Genomic DNA, 17,258 nt, shown 5'->3' on the forward strand with positions numbered 1-17,258 from the left:
ACTATATCAGTATCAAAACTCCCCCAAAAATTAGTTTCCTGCATGTCTTGAATAAAGGCAGCCTCCTTGAAATATATGGTGAGCAAACATCATTATAATATTTACTTTTATCTAAATTCACTGCTTCTTTCCACTAAAAGCACAGCTTGATTTTATTCTGCAGTTCCTGACAAGTTATTCATGTTCCAGGACAGTTATGTTAAAGACTATGTAGACTTCAATCACTAAAATACTGGACTGTTTTCATATCATTTGAAGGGAATCCTGAACTATTTCCACAACTAAGGGACAAGTGAGTGTATATTGCGTTTCCATGTAATTTGAGCACCAAACGCGCTAGGACAGCATGGAGAAAAAAAGAAAAGCAAACCCTGGATTGTCCAGAAATTATTTTTTAACTACTTGAAAACAAGTAACAACATGGTCTTGAATAAAGTCAGTAAAGAAGAATGTGATAGCAGGCAGTGGTATTCAGGCCTCAGGACCATGCCTGATTCTGTCTTTGCATTGGTAGCTTTGGGTGTTTGAAACTGGATTTGGTTCTTTTTCAGATTTAAAAAAAAAAAAAATCCTAAATGATGATGCATGCTCTGGGGCTATGAGTACACTGGTGCTGTACAGACAGCACTCCTGTATTCTCCGAAAGCATTTGTGAGGACCGTACCACTAATACAGCGAACGACTTCAACATATTTCACCTTAAATACTTGAACGGTTCCTTTTGCTTCCTTAAAGCAAGTATGTGCTTAAAAATAACCACCTGATGTCAAAACAAGAACTAACTCTAGAAACTCTTATACTACAGCTATAACTTGGATTTCGGGTTTATTCCTGTTTTTTTATCCAAGCCTTCCTAGTTTAGCAGGACTCATGACTTATGCTAGCTTGTGTATACCTGATGTGCTGCAATCACACCTTTAAACAGAGGGCAGACATAACCTACAGCACTGTGACAACCTGGAGACAAAACGGAGCTACAAGCACCCCTTGCCAACAGGGATAATGCAGCCTTTAGCAGGTAGGACTCTGGAGGGAGGGGGATTTCTCTGGCTGAGAGATCTGTGCTTCCTCTTCGCCTTTCCCAAGTGCCCCAGCATCTGGAAAGCTGCAGCACATTACAATAGGAATCCACCATCCCCTCTTTGACATGCACAAAGGATGCTGGTCAACAGCTTTCTACCAGTCCTACCCTAAATATTGTCACAGGTCAGTAAATACAGTAGTGTTTCCTGGCTCATGAATACTCTACAGTCAAATCCAAGCTGGAGAAAGCTAGGCTAAGAAGTAATTACATCAAGTTGCAGAAAGGAAAAGTTTGGTTGAGTGTTTGTAAGAACTTAATAAATAAACAGGGCACTGGGACAGGCAGTCAACGGACACAGTGAAAATACTGTGGTTATTTTAAATGACACTTTAATTGCTTGAAAATCAACTACTGAGAATGCCTGAGGGGAATATAAGCTTTCTACAGCCACAGTGCGGAGAGATATGACATAGTAGCTGAGAAGTGATCCTTTCCACCTCCAAATTCTGTATTCAGCAGTGCTTCTTCCATAATTTCAGCAGAGCTCTGAAATGTCTGCATTTTCTTGTTATAAATAAACCTAGTTTGTTATTCTAATATATGCAACACAGCTGAACATTTAACAGTGTCAACATAGATATACTTACTATCAGTTGTGTATTTATTAGGTTCAGTGGATGGAAGGGTAGAACGCTTTTTGCACTAAAGAGGCTAATCCTTCATCATGATGACCAGATTCCTTAATTAAAGTTGTGACATCCTGTCAGTTCAGATGTTGAATATACATTCGTTTGTGTTCCACACTACAACTGCGGGCCCTTGTTTCTCAGAGTGGTTTGCACCTTCCGTGTTGTGTTTTATTCTTATCACTCAGCGTAAAATATAACCTGTGTTATGCCCTTCTTTCTAGGAGTGCATAAAACTCTCACATATAGAGGAAACTGTGTAAGTAGGACTTGATTCAACTGATTTTAACAGGATTGCATACTGTTCTTTCACACATATAACCTGTGGGTCACATAAATGAATAGCAAAAAAGAGGACATTGACCCCAAAGTTTCCTCTCCCTAGTAGCCCTTTTTTGTCCCAATACCACCCCTCCCTCACCTTTCATTTTATAGAGATCATAGCCATGAAACACAGCACTTAGCATCCAGCATACCTTCAGGTGAACCGACAACTATGGATGTTTTCCAGAATTGTGGTGCCCCATCTAGAGAGGCCTTGGCTGGTCTTCCTGTTCTTCCACCTGGCTCTTAGTTCATTTGTCCAATGGTGATGTCTACCCTAGGCTCAGAGGTCAATCTGCAGCACGCTCAGGTACTAATAGTATATTTAAACCTTCTCCAAATGGTGACACTTTTGTGGGATTTTGCTGTGAGTGTGACGATGGAGAGCACTGGCTTTTATAACTGACGCTAACACTGCAATCCACAATCTGCTGAGAAGCACCTCCTTTGCCTTACTGGTCTGAAAGCACATGAAGGACTGGAGCAGCACTCGCAGGTGTGCCTTGTGAAAACATTTCTTCTCCTCCTCTTTTGGTAAATTAATTTACAGCCAAGAATAACGGCAGAGATCTGGACAATGTATTAACTCTTTAGTCAATCTCCTGTGCTGATGGCTCTGTGGTTTCACATTATGTCTTTATCCTGAGTGTGTAACCTTCCTTTGCTTTCCCAACAGTTACTGTCTTATAGCTTTCATACCACCTAATACGCTGTATCTTAGAGAGATCACCATCAAATTTAAATGTCACCCTGCTTATGAATAGGACAGGTGATTCAACAAACAACATAAGAACTGTAATGAGATACTGTTACACTCCTTATGATAATGACTGCTACAAACAGCAGAGCATAGTATCACCTTTTAATTTGGAACATTCAAACCCAAATGGTTTCCTTTCTGCTACAGATAACTTGTCAGTAGTGATATTCCCAATTCAAGGTACAGTACCAAGCAAAGCAACCATGATGGGGTAATTCGCCATTGATTTGTAGCTCCCATTGCAATGTGTTCATTCCCAATGCAGGTAGCAATCAAAATGCATGGCAACTGTTTAAAGTTTTCAAAATAAACAGCAAAGCCAGGAAGTGGAGAAATAAAAGAACATCTGACCTCACTGCTGAGGTACCTATTCTAAGAAATGTATATTTTAACTCCATCACACAATTACCTCTGGTCTAGTCAGCCAACTCTGGGTCAAATTCATAGGTTGTTTAGACCACAATACTTCCACTGATTATATTGGTGCTTTATGGGTGACTGTATTCCAGGCAAGTGTATCATCTGCAAGGCTGATTCACTAGACACTAAAAAACAATTCATGATTTTTTTTTCACAAATGGTAAACTGAAGCTGTAACACAAACATACTTCAGCTCCAAGTACACACACAGGAGTCCAGCCTGGCTCAGAGAGGTCAGCAGGACCTTCGCTACTGGCTGACCTGTTGCTGCCGAGGCAGGGGAGAGTACAGATAATTAAATAACGAGAATTACCTTTCTTGCGCAGAAGAACACTGGCATGTTTCCGTCCGTTTCTGTTTTCCACATGACAGGTATAGTTAGCCAGGTCTGCCTCCTCTACAGCATCAAAGATCAATGTCAATTCAACTTCTTTTTCTCCAAGATGTTCTCTGAGGAGTCTGAAAGGAAGAATACAGTCTTTACTTAACTGAATTAACACGGGTGGAAGATTCCCGAAAGAACCATGATTTGTCAGCACAAGATACACAGTGTTCCTGGTCTCCTTCACTGCTGGAGAAGGACTTAGAAGGAGATTTGAGTTGCCTGAAAGAGACTTCACAGAGGCATGTTCCATAATAGCCGAAAGCCTTTTTCTCCCGCCATGTCTGTAGCGAGGAGTTGAATCAAGTGCAGGAAGAGTGGCTATAAGTCCAATGGTTGCATGTCGCTTGTTTACCTTGGCTCCACCAGAATTAAATGCTAAAAGCAGTGTTTCTTTTAAAAGAAGCAATAAATATTCACTTTCCAGAGAAGTAAATATGCACTACTAAGCCATCACTGAACAAATTATAAGGCAATATTTTAAAGGCTGGGTATTGTGATACATTTTAATGCAGCCTGGAAAACCAACAAAAGGAGCTGTGCTACTCTGTGGAATTCTCCTCTATTTTTGGGGGCTAGATCCTGACTTTAAAGGGGATCAGTGTCAAGAACAAGAGCTCTCTGCTCCTTTGAGAGGACAGAGGAGACATGCAAAATCCTCATAAAGGGAATAGAAAGTTCTAGCAGACTTTCAGGCCAGAGGTACAGTCTTTCCATGTCATTGCTCTAATGTGAACATTAAAAAGAATGCAAAGTAAATACAAGTGTTTTCTGATGCTGAGATTAAGTCTAAAAATACAATGCCCTATTCTCTCAAAAGGCGTTTTATCAGTTGCTCAAGAAAAAGTTGCTGGTCCTTTGAACAAGGAGATGTAACATCAAGTAAAATCTACCAGATCTGTTTGATGCTGTTAGCATACTGCTGCATAATGTGTAAGGGGGTAAACGTAAAACGTGTGATGCCCTCGCAGTCGCCTGTGAACTCATCATTGCATGTAGTACTTCAGTGAGTCTTTTCTCTGAAAAGATAGCGTACAGCACTAAGAGATAAAGGTATAGATAAGATCCAGGTTCAACATAGAAGAAATATTTTCTCTGGAGACTGAAGGGAGGCAATCGGGCACTAAATAATTAAGCAGAGCGCTGTTTGTGCTGGATGGAAACCGCTTCTGGAGTGCTTAAAATTTTTCAGTAACAACAACAAGCCTCAAACTTCTCTATTATAAACAAAAGTTGTTTTGGGGTTTCCAATGCGCACACACATTTTCTTATGTACATAATTTCATATAATGAACATGGAACTCCAAATTTAAAACCAATCAGAAGTGACGTTTGAGGACATTGCACTAGACAATCAAAAATGCAAGCCTGACTGCTTTAAACCACATATTTACAGTAAGACTTCATACAGCACATAGCCTTTAAAGGTTTGCGTGATCTGACAAAACTCAGAAGATGTACCAGAGCATCCACAACAATTCCGCCTCTTTCACTGTGGCTGTGTAACTTGCGAAAATCAAGTGGAAAAACATTAGTTTAAGAATAGGCAAGTGTGTTGCATTTGGAAACTTGGATTGCATCTTTTTTACAAATTCACTCTCATTTATTGTGTATTTTTGCATTTTTTTATTCTGGCCCTGAGTCGAAGTGCTGAAAATAATGCAAGAAGGGCTGAATTTGCATCATTTCTAGCCAGAAAAGAAACCTCCCAAGACAGCCTGATCTGTTTGCAGACTCACATCAGTCTAAACCACTGGGAGTCAGATAAATCAATTCTCATTTACCTATTAATATTCCATATGTATATATAGCAAAATATTTTAAACTCAGGGAAGTCTTTTTTCTCTGTTGGTAAACAATATGCTCCACAAATTTTGGCCTACAAATCATGCTGCAAGGAACAAATAAAATCATTAACAGAGAAGATATCTGGGACGCTAATCTGGAGCACTCTGTGAATGTTCAGATTGTCTTGTGTTTACTATAATCAGCATATTTTATGCAGAAAAAAATGAAGACAGATTACAATTAAGATAAAATAAACTATTATTCTGAATCTATTTAAAATAAAATAATCAACCCTTAACCTAAATTTAAATAATACATGATCAGCTAAAAACGAGCTTTCATAAAAAAAGAACATGCATTTGGACTGAGAATTTTTTTCCACTTATTTTCATGCTAATTGCAATCTTTGGGAAGAGAACTCTTTAGAATGGGATCTATCATGAAAATGCTGACAGACACTTAAGCATTATGCTGGTAGCAAAGTGTAGAAAGCTCTTAGTGGTGTTAAACCTTTCATTCCTACTTTTCTTTCTTCTTTTTTTCTGTTAACCAGTACTCTACAGCTAGTGGTTCATTATTGCCACAGAAATACGAAGTTGGTCACCTACATTTTTTAAACATGTGTGCGGCCTTTAATTGATTGCATTTTGTAGCTGGTTCAGAGTACACTGAGCACAATATTTTTGGGTTAGAAAAGGAATACAGTATCAATAAGTAAGACCTTAAAGCTGCAACAGTATTTGCTGCACACTCAGAAGATGAACCTTTTTCCCTATCTGAGTTGGGGGAAACTTTGCCAGCAACACCGCCGACAAATGCCAGCTCCCACAAGTTGAGAAAATAATAGCTCTTACTTCTGGTTTGATGAACAAACTGTAAGAGCAATTACATCATTTAATACATAGGTAAATCAATGGCGCTTGACAACTCACAACAAACAGGATGGAGGGAGAGAGAGAAGAGGTGGGTGAAGTAAAAAAAAACACCCAGTGCTTTATTTTTGTTCAGGCTTGCTTCCTTTTTGTTCAAGTTGAAGCATTTTAATTGATCTGAAACAAAACGTTTTGTCTACTGATTATTTTTCAGTTAAGAAAATATGAATTACAAACAAAAGTGTCATTTCAGGATACAAATGTTTTCTTTGAAAAATATCCGATGTTTTGGATTTTTCAAATCTTTTGCCCTATTTTTCCTAGGCATTTATGCGCTAAGTTGAATCTGAAGCTAAAATACTTTTCCTTGGAAACCACTTCTTCCTAAAATTTTCAGGCTTTGTGTGATCACAGATGTAAAGGCCATAAGAAAGCTTTACCTGGGACTCTTTGCAAGACCAAGGCATTAATTCCAAACTTTTACTAACCTGCATGTGAGTTGGGACTTATCAAAAAGGAAACTATTATTCTTTATATAGTTGAGGATCTGGACTGTGAACAGGGATACAAACTCTAGTCCCATCTTTCTAGAAGATTTCTTTTGTAGACGAAAGGACAGATATGTGTGTACATAAGAACCTCTCCAAAGAAAAGTAGTTCAACTAACAACATGGCACAGCAATCTTCCCTCTCACTTTCCTGAATCATGGTTCTCATTCTCTGCCCAGAAATTGTCTACTTGAATAGTATAAGCTTTTCAGGAGAGGGCTGTCATTTCCATACTTCCCTGCAAAGTACCCAGTACATTAGCCAGGCAGGGATGGTAATTCTGCCTCCCTCCCTCAGCATCCCCTCCTAACAGAACACAACACGCTCATCTTGTCTGAGCGTTTTACAATCATCGGTTGACTTCTGTGGGTGAAAAGGCAGAATGTTAAATTAATCAGCAGGAAGAAATAAGGCTGCAGTTCAAAATGTCTCCATTCACCTCTTTTCATGCCTCTAGAACAAGTTAAGCTATTTCGACTTTAAAAATGGAGAAGAGAGAAAAAAAAAGGACAAACATGCTCTACAAGTTCAGCATTATGAGGCACCTGCAACCTGTTTGCAGTGTTGCCTGAAGAAGAAAAAGAAGCAACTCATAGGTGGCTGGGAGAGTAAGATTTATGCCTGAAAAGACTTCTTTGCCATGGCAGAGAGCCAGTGTTGAAATTTGCTGTGGGGTTCTTTGATAATTAGGCACAACTGACAACTCTGCAGGCAGCCTTAAAGACTCTGATTCCTTCTTTAATAGCCCTGGTTCAATTTACATGACATTTTTATTACCACTGTGAAAAACCCACCTAGCAAGCAAAGTCTCTTTCTCCTTTTCCCCCTATGGATGTCTAACATTTGGGGATCTTAATTCAAGGGAAGGCAAGGAGGCAGGTTAGAGAGGAGGGCGTCATCTCCGAGTCCTGCAATGCTGATTAGTTACTTTTTATTACAAGGCTCTGTAACAAGGTCTAATAAATAACAAGAAGCCCAGAACTACACATACATTACTCATGGTGAAGTCTGCTTACCAAAAAACAGTTCCAAGGGTTTGATTTTAACAGAAATGCTCAGGTCACATGCATCCTTATTTCAGTGCTTTCATAAAAGCAGACTAATTGACTGGTAAGTACGCACGCTAGAGGATGCAAACTAGGGATGGGTGTTTTGTACTCCCACACCGCATTGATCTGCAAACCTGAACTCTCATCACATACCGCAAATCCAGTGACACAACGGATGGGTACAGTCCAGGGTAAGGACAGCACCAAAATTTCAGAGTGCTACTAAATTTGTGAACTAATTTAAGATAGGGGATGCAGAGTTAAAATGTTAGATATTTGCCAAAGGAACAACCCATGGAGTATCTTGGCCTGGTTGTAACAATTCCCAGTTACTTGTAGTTTCTCAACGTTAACAGAAATGTGCTGATAATACCATATAGAAGCAAACTGATGGGAAAAGCATCTAACCAGCAAGTTCACCGTGGCTCATCAAATTTGAAACATACGTGACATTTTTTGAAATACATCAATAAATACGACTGGGTGGAAGACGTGGGCTGGCTCAGGGCCCTGACAGAACAGTTAGTGCTGCTTAGTTTCCCTGAAGCAGCATACCTGTAATGGGACACATAAACAAGAGCTGTTACTGTGAAAAAATCATTTGCAAAACGTTACTACTGCAGTTGCCATAGCTACTTCTAAATGAAAAAAAAGGATGGACTGTGGCACTGCTGGTAATGATGCAGTAGGTTTTGGTTATGTTTTTAATGCTGGCTGTGATGCACAGGAGATTAGGTACGTGATGGGTAGCTTTGTTGAAGAGAAGATTCGCTGAATTGTGACAGGTCTGTAAACTGAGTCAAAGCATTTTAACAGAATGAGAAAAGGAAGCTGTCACAAAATTAATTCGAAATATGAATGTGTAATGAGATGGCACAATGAAGGCCAAATACAGCTTTTTCAAATTCAATTTCACTAACAAATGCACATAAAGGAAAAGTTTTGAACTGTGCTAGAGCTGGAGAGCTCTTTAAATACAAACCTCAAATTGTCCTTCTGATGCAGAGGAAGAACATGATCAAAATCACTCTGTTCATACATATATACACCAGAGAGGACACAATGTCGTTAAATGCTGATTACTTGCAATGGCAGAAGTTTCCAATAATTGTATTTTGTGGTCAGAAGCCCAAAAGAGGATTGTACACTTAAAGCCATTCTGGCAATATATGATAAATTTCATCCGCATGCAATTAAGGTGCACTGTTAGGTCAGTTATTTTAGCATATCTTAATAACTAGTGCCTAAATGGCTGAACTGCAAATTATTGATCAAGAAATAAAGCAAAGGAATCGCTTTTTCTGCCTGCTCTCCAAAATCACTTTTACAAGAAACAACTCAGAAATGAGGCCCAAAAAATGTGCAATGGAAGGTGCAAAGACCTTGGCTTTCTTTATAATCTATATTCATTGTGCCTATAGGAGCTGGGACCACCTTGTCCATAGTATAGCCATAGCTTAGTCTTTGCTCAAAGAGCTATTAATCAGGTAATTATTAAACAAGGAAGACAAAATATGCTGTTAGGTACAAATTCCATGAAAGTTCATGGCAATATAAGTGTTTGTTTTCTTTACAACTGGTACAGCAAATGATAAGCAGCATCTGGAACAAGCCAAGCACAAGTTGGATATCGGACATCCTCACACAGCGACTTCCTTCTCTCCCTTAAGTGTTAAGCATGGAGGATCAAATGCTTCGAAAGCCCTGATTAAGGCATTCTGAGAGCTCTATCACAGGCAGACAACACATTCAGTAGAAGAGAAAAAGTATGGTGACTTTGACAGGAGACCATTCATCTTTAAGATTAACACTGATGCTGAAATGAGTGTCATCTTGCCAAAGACTGCCACAAGGGGCAGCTGCAGTGGACAGCATCATTTCCCCACAGGGCTAAAATCAACTCCCAGAACACTCAGACGCTTCAGCTACCATCAGGGGAATTTGATAACAGATTTTCAGGCACATAGCTAGCTACTATGTCTTTGGAGTTTATTCGTTAGAAAGGAGAGGGAGCAACTCACACTACCCTGGTTCCAAGTCAGTCATCACTCTTTAAACAGAAAACTATACCCACTTCCAATTAAAAACCTGCTTAAAAAAAACCCAACAGGTTTTTGGGATATACCATGCTTTTAAGAGTAAATACTCCAGAAAGTACCTGACTTCGCCTTCTCTAATGTGACCTTCTAATTCTTCTATGAATTTTTCCCCTTTCATCCAGTAGATCATGGGGCCTGATTCTCCACTGAATCCAAAGAAAGCTTTGCAGGCCACAGTCAGCGGGTTTCCTGAGGACAAGAAGAAAAGAGAGGGTTAGACACTTCGTCATGGCTACTAGTGAGACCATGGTTATGAGAAATCTCAACACCTCAGATAAACCTCCCCATTTAAAATCGGAGGGAAAAAAAAAGAAAGAAAGAATAACTATAAACCATAGGAAAAAGGCTGATGTTGATTTGCATCTACAGGAAATAGCTGTTAAATAAACTCTGAGGTTATCCATCATTTAATTTTTCCCCGAAAGATACTACGTGAACAATGAGAAAGTATGAAAATGGTGGCAACATAAGGTAATGTCAGATCGGTTGTTTAAACGAAAGAGGTGACCTTTTTGCAGACTCCTGGGATCTCTCCCAGGACCACGAAGTGTGCCCTAAGAGGCAGGTAAATCACTGAACTTGCTTACTGCTGCCTATCTACCCATAAAAAAGACACAGTAATAATTTCTTCCTCACTTAGATAGAAATCAAATGTTAATGAAGTCTTGGTAAGTTGTTCAGAGAGCTTTTAAAGATCCCCAAGTAATACATGATTCCAGTGAGCACCAACAACACTCATGTTACTGTCAACAGGCTTTTGGCAAAGGACCAGACTTCAAAGCATTACTCAAGCAATAGAGTAACGAACTCTCCCTTTCAGCTCTGCAAAAATACTTCCAAAAGAAAGAAAATAAAACTTGTAAACTAATCAGATTTCTTTTCTCTCCAAGAATTCAACATTTTGGATGGGTTTTTGTTTGGCTACAGCTTTAGCTGTACTAGCTAATCCAGGACTGTGCTTACACTGCCAGGACAGATGGTTGTCTGCCTGCAGAAGACAAAAAAAAGAACAAAAAAACCCCCAAACAAGCCAGGAAATTCAGGAGAAGCATGCCCATTCCCTTAGTATACAAATACAGCTGCTGCACCCACTTTTCTTTGCCTGTTTTACCCAGCAGAGGTGGTCCAGGTTACAAAGCAGCCGTAGAGTCACCGACTTATATGGGAGAACAGACCTCATTTAATGTCAATGGAGACTCCTGCTGAATCTTCCAGGATTTGGATCAAGCGTGGAAAGTCCAAATAATGCATTTTACTATATTTGGAAGAAATGTTTTATTATGCCAACCATTTTCAGTGGCAGTGGGAGACTCTTCTGACACAGACATAGAACAGGCGTACACTTTTCAAAAGGCCTAGTCATTTGGAGCACGTCACTTGGTTGAGCATGGGCTAATGGTTTCACATGATTGACTTACTGTGCCTTAATCAGTTACCTCTTGTCTGCTCAGCAGTGATAACTCGCTGTGTGCATACTCAGAGCATATCAGAGCTCTGTGTTAAAGCAGCTTTGCCTAAACCCCAACAGAGCTGTCCTAAGTCAACTACTTGCGCTTGTCTATCCATTATTTCAGTGCCCAATTTAAGACATGTCAAAAGAGTCTGATTAGTGAGGAAGTGCAGCGTTTCCAGCCACTGAAAATCAGCCGCCTTTAAATCGTTTCCAAGTCAAGATCCAAAATTACAAGTCCTTTTGAAACATTAGGATGCAGCAAGAAAAGGTTTAAAGACTGCACTTCAGTCTCCGTTTCTCAAATAGCAAAAGCCAAAAATGGAAAATGTTTATCCTGAAAATGTTTTACAGAATCTTTTATTATCTCCATATTCACTATGAACTCTGGTACCACAGCTGGCCACTGAACACGTGCTGATGCTGACAGATTATATACAACCAGCTCAAATGTCCAAAATATAAGAAGGGGTGGATATTCACAGTTATCTGTACATCCCACAACACTGACCACCATCATAAGAAAGTTCCAATCTTCTTTAGCTAATGAAGACTCAGAAACATTTCTAGGCAGACATTTAATTCCACTACAAGACAATATTGGATAAGTCTGTTTCCTTCTGCTTCTAACCTGTTCCCCCAGCCATTTGAAGTGCTGTGTGCCCTCCACGGGAGAGGAGAATTGGAGCCTCCAGCTATATCCATCTCACGTTTTCCTAACATGCTGAATGCCTGCGTGGTGTGAGGTCTTTTGTGCCGCTTGCCCCAGAGTCATGATACGCATGTATTTAAATATCACTTAGTGATTCCTAGCATGTGGCTGCTCAGTCCATGTTTGATTTTAATGGAAAAAGACAATTGTAGCAATGTGAAAAAGAAAAGGGCTAGACATGGCCTATCAGCATAGACAGTATATGCCCTTTTCCTAGCACACCATGCTGGGCATTAAGTGTTACAGGCAAAATATGTTACAGGGTGTGCTCTTCCTCAAACCAGCAGATTTTTACTTAAAAAACAAACCCTGAAGAAATGAGAATATTCCAAGGTGAGTCTAAGATCTATATACATGCAGAGTAAATATCCTGAGGTAATACATCTGGTCCAAAGAAATAAGAAGTTTTCTATACAAATAGGAAAACCTAAAAAACCTAGCTGTTGGTACACAACTTCTGTAATAAACAAACTCAATATAAAGCATCAGTAGCCTTTACTGTGGCAGCCTGCATGCTCTGAACATGCCTGGGCAGATCTATTTCCCAGCTTGGCCACCAGAGAAAACCAGCAGAATAAACTAACACAGTCAATGGCAAACTTTAGAGCGAATTAGTATTTTCAGCTCAAAGTCTGGGCCTGGCCACACCTGAAAAAAACCATGGTCCATCTCATCTGCAAACCCGTCACTGATCAGAGAGAGGTATAAGCAACTGTTTCTCATGGAACAACTAATTTTTATCTCAGTAGCAGAATGATGCACGTCTGCTGATCTGTCCTGGGGTGGAAAGAGCTTGGGGCTTGATGACACCTCAGGGTCCCATCCAAACCCAAACTCTCACACATTGTTCTTCTACTCCTCAAGCTGGTAAGGACATCTTGCTCTTCTACAGCTCTCTGAAGCAGCTTCTGGTTTATAACTCTCATCGCTCCTTTGTGACTCTGGAAGTAGGACAAAGTCAGAAAAGCTAACATTGGCTTTTCCTTGAAGAAACACTTTACCTCCTCAAATAAGCCTCCATAAGGAAAGGAAGGGGGGTTTCTCCTCTCCTGCTATGTTAAGACACAGCTGGCCACAGCAGCAACCTGTTACTACTGGTTTTCACGGAACTTCAACCAATTCCTATCCAGAAAAGTGCATGGCATGTCTCACTGCATTTCTCCCCAAGCACTGAGATCCTAAAACTGCAGCTGAATTCCCTGGTTCCTAAATGTACCCTTGAATATGGGGAGAAACAGGCACTAAGCATTGGAAAGTGCCCTTTGCAGGTCCTGATTTTGGGGCTGGCTTCAAGCCATGTGGTATCACACTGAGTCACAGTTCCAGCCAGAAGGAACTAACAGGCAGTTTGTAACTCCAACAACTCATTTTATGTAAGGCCCAAAGTTTTGCATAGTATTACTGCTATTCCGCACAACACTAAGTAGTTCCATTACTAACTGTTCTTATTAAGAAAAATTCCCCTTGCATCATTTAATTAACATCATCAAAGTTCCTAGAATGAATGGTACCCTAAAAGTTTTCCGTTTATAAATGTTTTCTGTTTAAATCAGATAGACATTTCAGTTGCAATTTTGATTAATAAAATAATTTGCTAAGAAACAGAGAAAATGATTAGTGAGATTTCTAATGAATCAACACTTAAGAAACTGTTTTAAGAAACAAGGCAAGAAAGTAGAAGAGCATGCTTGTAGACGTCACTGAGTCTACTGCTTTGCTGAGGTCACCTTGTTACAGTAAAGCCTCAGGTTCCAGCAGAAGTCTCTGCTTTAGCTTTTTTCCCTACTCTGTCAATCAGGCAGGCTTGTTGCAAACTCCCAGCTGATAAGACACAACCGCTGGCAACAGGAATTACTTTTATTGCTAAATCTTACTGTACATTTTTCACCTGACCGTTTTCACAATAAATCTGTGTGAACTCTACCAAACATTTCAGCACTTTTTTTCTGAAAATGACAATTCCAGAGAAATGCAATTATTCAAGCAAAATAGCTGCCTGATGGTGGTAGGAGTACTGGCTAAGGATGGAAAAAGGGTCTGCAAAAGAATTTAGCCAGGCATGACTCTGAATGTGCTTACTGCGGGTCTGACATGGTTTGAAAGAGAATGACAAATCCTGTAGCACAGTCTCTTTTGAATGAGGCACACTCCAAGCATCAAGTAAACAAAGCTTAAAATACCTGAAAGTTGTTCAGTCTTTTAAAAACTTAAATGTCAAAGCCAGATGACTGACCAGCACAGAAGAGAAAAGCTGTTCACAGATCATAAGTTCTGGCTTATGCCAAGGCATATTTTCAGGGATTTTTTTGAAAATGAGGATTGATGATTTGTTCTTTTTCACTCACTTTGCACAAGTAGGTGTATTTTGTGGCTTGTTTGTGAGCACCCATTCAAGGGTGCAACACAGAGTCCATATTCTCTAATGTCCACATTCTGCTGGCGCTCTGTTCTTCCAGCAAATCAGGCTTTCACTCCCAGAGAAAATCATCCCAGAGCAACCCCATAAACAGCCGAAGTCAGTCATCTGTGATTCCTTGGGTGCCTTTTTTTTCCCCCCTATGACTTGAAACATTAGTGTTTTTTCCAATTCTTTCCCATTTTTGTGCCAGATACAACACCACTCTCAACAAGCCTGAATTGAAGCAGATGATCCTTCCAAGCTAGTGGCAGAACTGACTGAATGTGCCAAAGGAAGACCTGCTTTTGTACCAAGCAACATCAAAAGTCAATCCTGCACAGGTTGCTAGTTGGATTTACATCTTCAGCTCCACCTGGGTGTTAATACCATTGATTGTAATATCACTGCTTTTATCTATTTCAGGGCTCGATGCTGTATACGCATAGAAGGGAAGACAAGTGCACTGCTACCACCAAAAAATCATTCCATCACTCCAAGTCTCTCTTATTGATGCATATGCATCATGTAGCTCCTCTCTGATAATGGTGCTTGTGTCTCTTTCTCTGTAAGACTGACAGAGAGAAGTGTTTGCAAAGGAGCAGCTTCCCACTCTTGACACATGCAGATGTTATGCAGGCACTTCACAGGCTTTGTTTCTTCAGTTTGCTGAGACAGAGGACGAGAAAGGCAGGTTACTTATCACATTTCAGTAAGTGTGTTCTACAGGCTGCCTGCAGAATCGAATCTGGCTTTCCAGGCTGTGAGGTTTGCAAGGCAAATCATCATGTCACTGACAACAACATTATTGTTCTAATGTGCTTTACAAGTGCTAGAAACCGGCCAAAGAGCAGCAGAGTGATTTAAATTCCTCTCGCAAGGCAAGCTAGATTGTATACAACCGTGAAGCAAAGAACACTTTTCCTTTTCCTTCAGAAGGACATCCTGGATAAGAAGATATGGGAGACAGAGCTTATGCCTGCAATTTATCTACAAAACAAATGCCAGGGGCAACACAGACCTTGACTCATGAAAAACAATCTCTGTGTGTGGTAGCTTCTATCTAGTTTGCAGAAAATGTCCATTTTCTCTACGTTCCTTGCAAGGACATCCTCTTAGCTGTTCTCCTACGCTCAGCAATAATGGGCAGAACCCAGAAGCACACTGAGGTGGTGCAGCCCAAGTTAAACCATGGGTTTGGCTCAGCTGGCTGATGCTCAACATTGGGCTGAGCTGCTGCCAGGGATGTGAGGATGGCAAATGGTGCCCATTTGAGGCCACTCTTGCAATCTGAGAACAAAATCCCGTGGCTGAGCTGCTGATCCCTAGACCTCTGCCTAGGGCTCATCAGCAACGGGATGACCTCCTAAAGAAGTCAGGAGGCATTTGGCAGAGGCAGCTGAGGATATGCTTGGGTTTTGCTCATGTCACCCAGCACAGCTGGTCACCTGTGTTTCCCAGTCCCTTCTCAGCACAGATCAAGGGACTGCAGTACCACTTCAGAACATCAGGGTCTTCAGCATCTGGTCCTATAATCTGCTAAGGCGGCACTGAATTTCTCTAGAAATTTATCCACTAATGAATTTAGACAAAGCTACAAAACCCCACAAAAACCTCACGTACATTCTCACCGCCCTCCTTTATTTTTCCTTGGCCATTTCCCAGCATTATTTGATCAAAGGTTCCATGTTTTGTTTAGTATAACAAGATTTATAAAGTCAGTGCTAATTACTCTACCTCGGCTTCTTTCTCCTCTTCTTTTACTCGGCTATTCTGGAGAACACAAGCCTAGTTGTGTGCTAAACCATATTACCCCTATTTAGGTAAAAGTATCATGGAGTTCAGTGACTAGTTTGAGCATTATTAGATCCAGTGAAAGTAAAACATGCTCAAAAAAAATTATTTTCTCTGAGGAAAAAAAAAGTTTACAGAAAATCCTATAATGTTTCAAAACTCTATTCCAGCAGCCAGTAGATTCATGACTGGATATGATCCTTCCAAACATTTGCATAATTAAAGATCAGCCAGGAATTAATGAACTGAAAGCATTTTAAATAAAATTAAGAAACCTGCTCTGTGTAGTGATAATAATTGCTTTAATAAGATAAATTTATAGTGAAATCAAACCTAACTAGCCTCCAGACATTCCAAATCAGTTTAAGAGCATTTAAAAACAGACACATACACACACATATATATATATATATATAAAACTAGATTGTTTTATTCTCCACGTTTCTACAAAGAAACAGACTAAAGGAGGTGCTCTTCCCCTAAGTAAGGCCCCACATTATGAACAGCATATGCTAGCCACTAAAATAATATTCTGGTAGCTGTATTGATATGTAGGAAAAGTAAATGGTGGCGGTACAGGACATACATTAAGTTGGCTCTTCACTCATATAAGAACTTTTTGACTGAGGCAAGTCTTTGGCAGTAAGAAAGAGCCCTGTAAAAACTTTGACAAGAAAAATGCAAAAGATATTTTGGTCTTGTTTTGTCCTCTGTAGTTTATGATCTTAATACTAACTTTCTTTCTTGCTCTGCTCTTTTTTCTTATGCCCTGAGACATCACAAAACACATGGCCATGAGATATTTGTGCTTTTCTGTCTCACTCAAGTGAGCAAATGGCATATATAAAAAGTAGCATAGAAATAACACTAACAGCAAGCAGCACAACCCCAAACATGAAACAAAGCAACTAAGCCTCTAGACACTTCGTTGCCAAGAACACAAGTCAATGAATT

General features: G+C 39.9%; 1 protein-coding gene across 1 annotated transcript in view; it reads right to left on the reverse strand.

Moving 5' to 3' along the window:
• IL1RAPL2 (interleukin 1 receptor accessory protein like 2) overlaps positions 1 to 17,258 on the reverse strand; it is a 381,828-nt gene that overhangs the window by 16,580 nt on the left and 347,990 nt on the right. Inside the window, exons 6-7 of the mRNA XM_059824474.1 lie at positions 10,013 to 10,142; positions 3,528 to 3,673 (exon numbers count right to left, since the gene is read on the reverse strand). Coding sequence (XP_059680457.1) covers positions 3,528 to 3,673; positions 10,013 to 10,142 — 276 coding nt within the window. The remainder of the gene's footprint in view (positions 1 to 3,527; positions 3,674 to 10,012; positions 10,143 to 17,258) is intronic.

Source organism: Gavia stellata, chromosome 14 (assembly GCF_030936135.1).
Source record: "Gavia stellata isolate bGavSte3 chromosome 14, bGavSte3.hap2, whole genome shotgun sequence".
Taxonomy (NCBI): domain Eukaryota; kingdom Metazoa; phylum Chordata; class Aves; order Gaviiformes; family Gaviidae; genus Gavia; species Gavia stellata.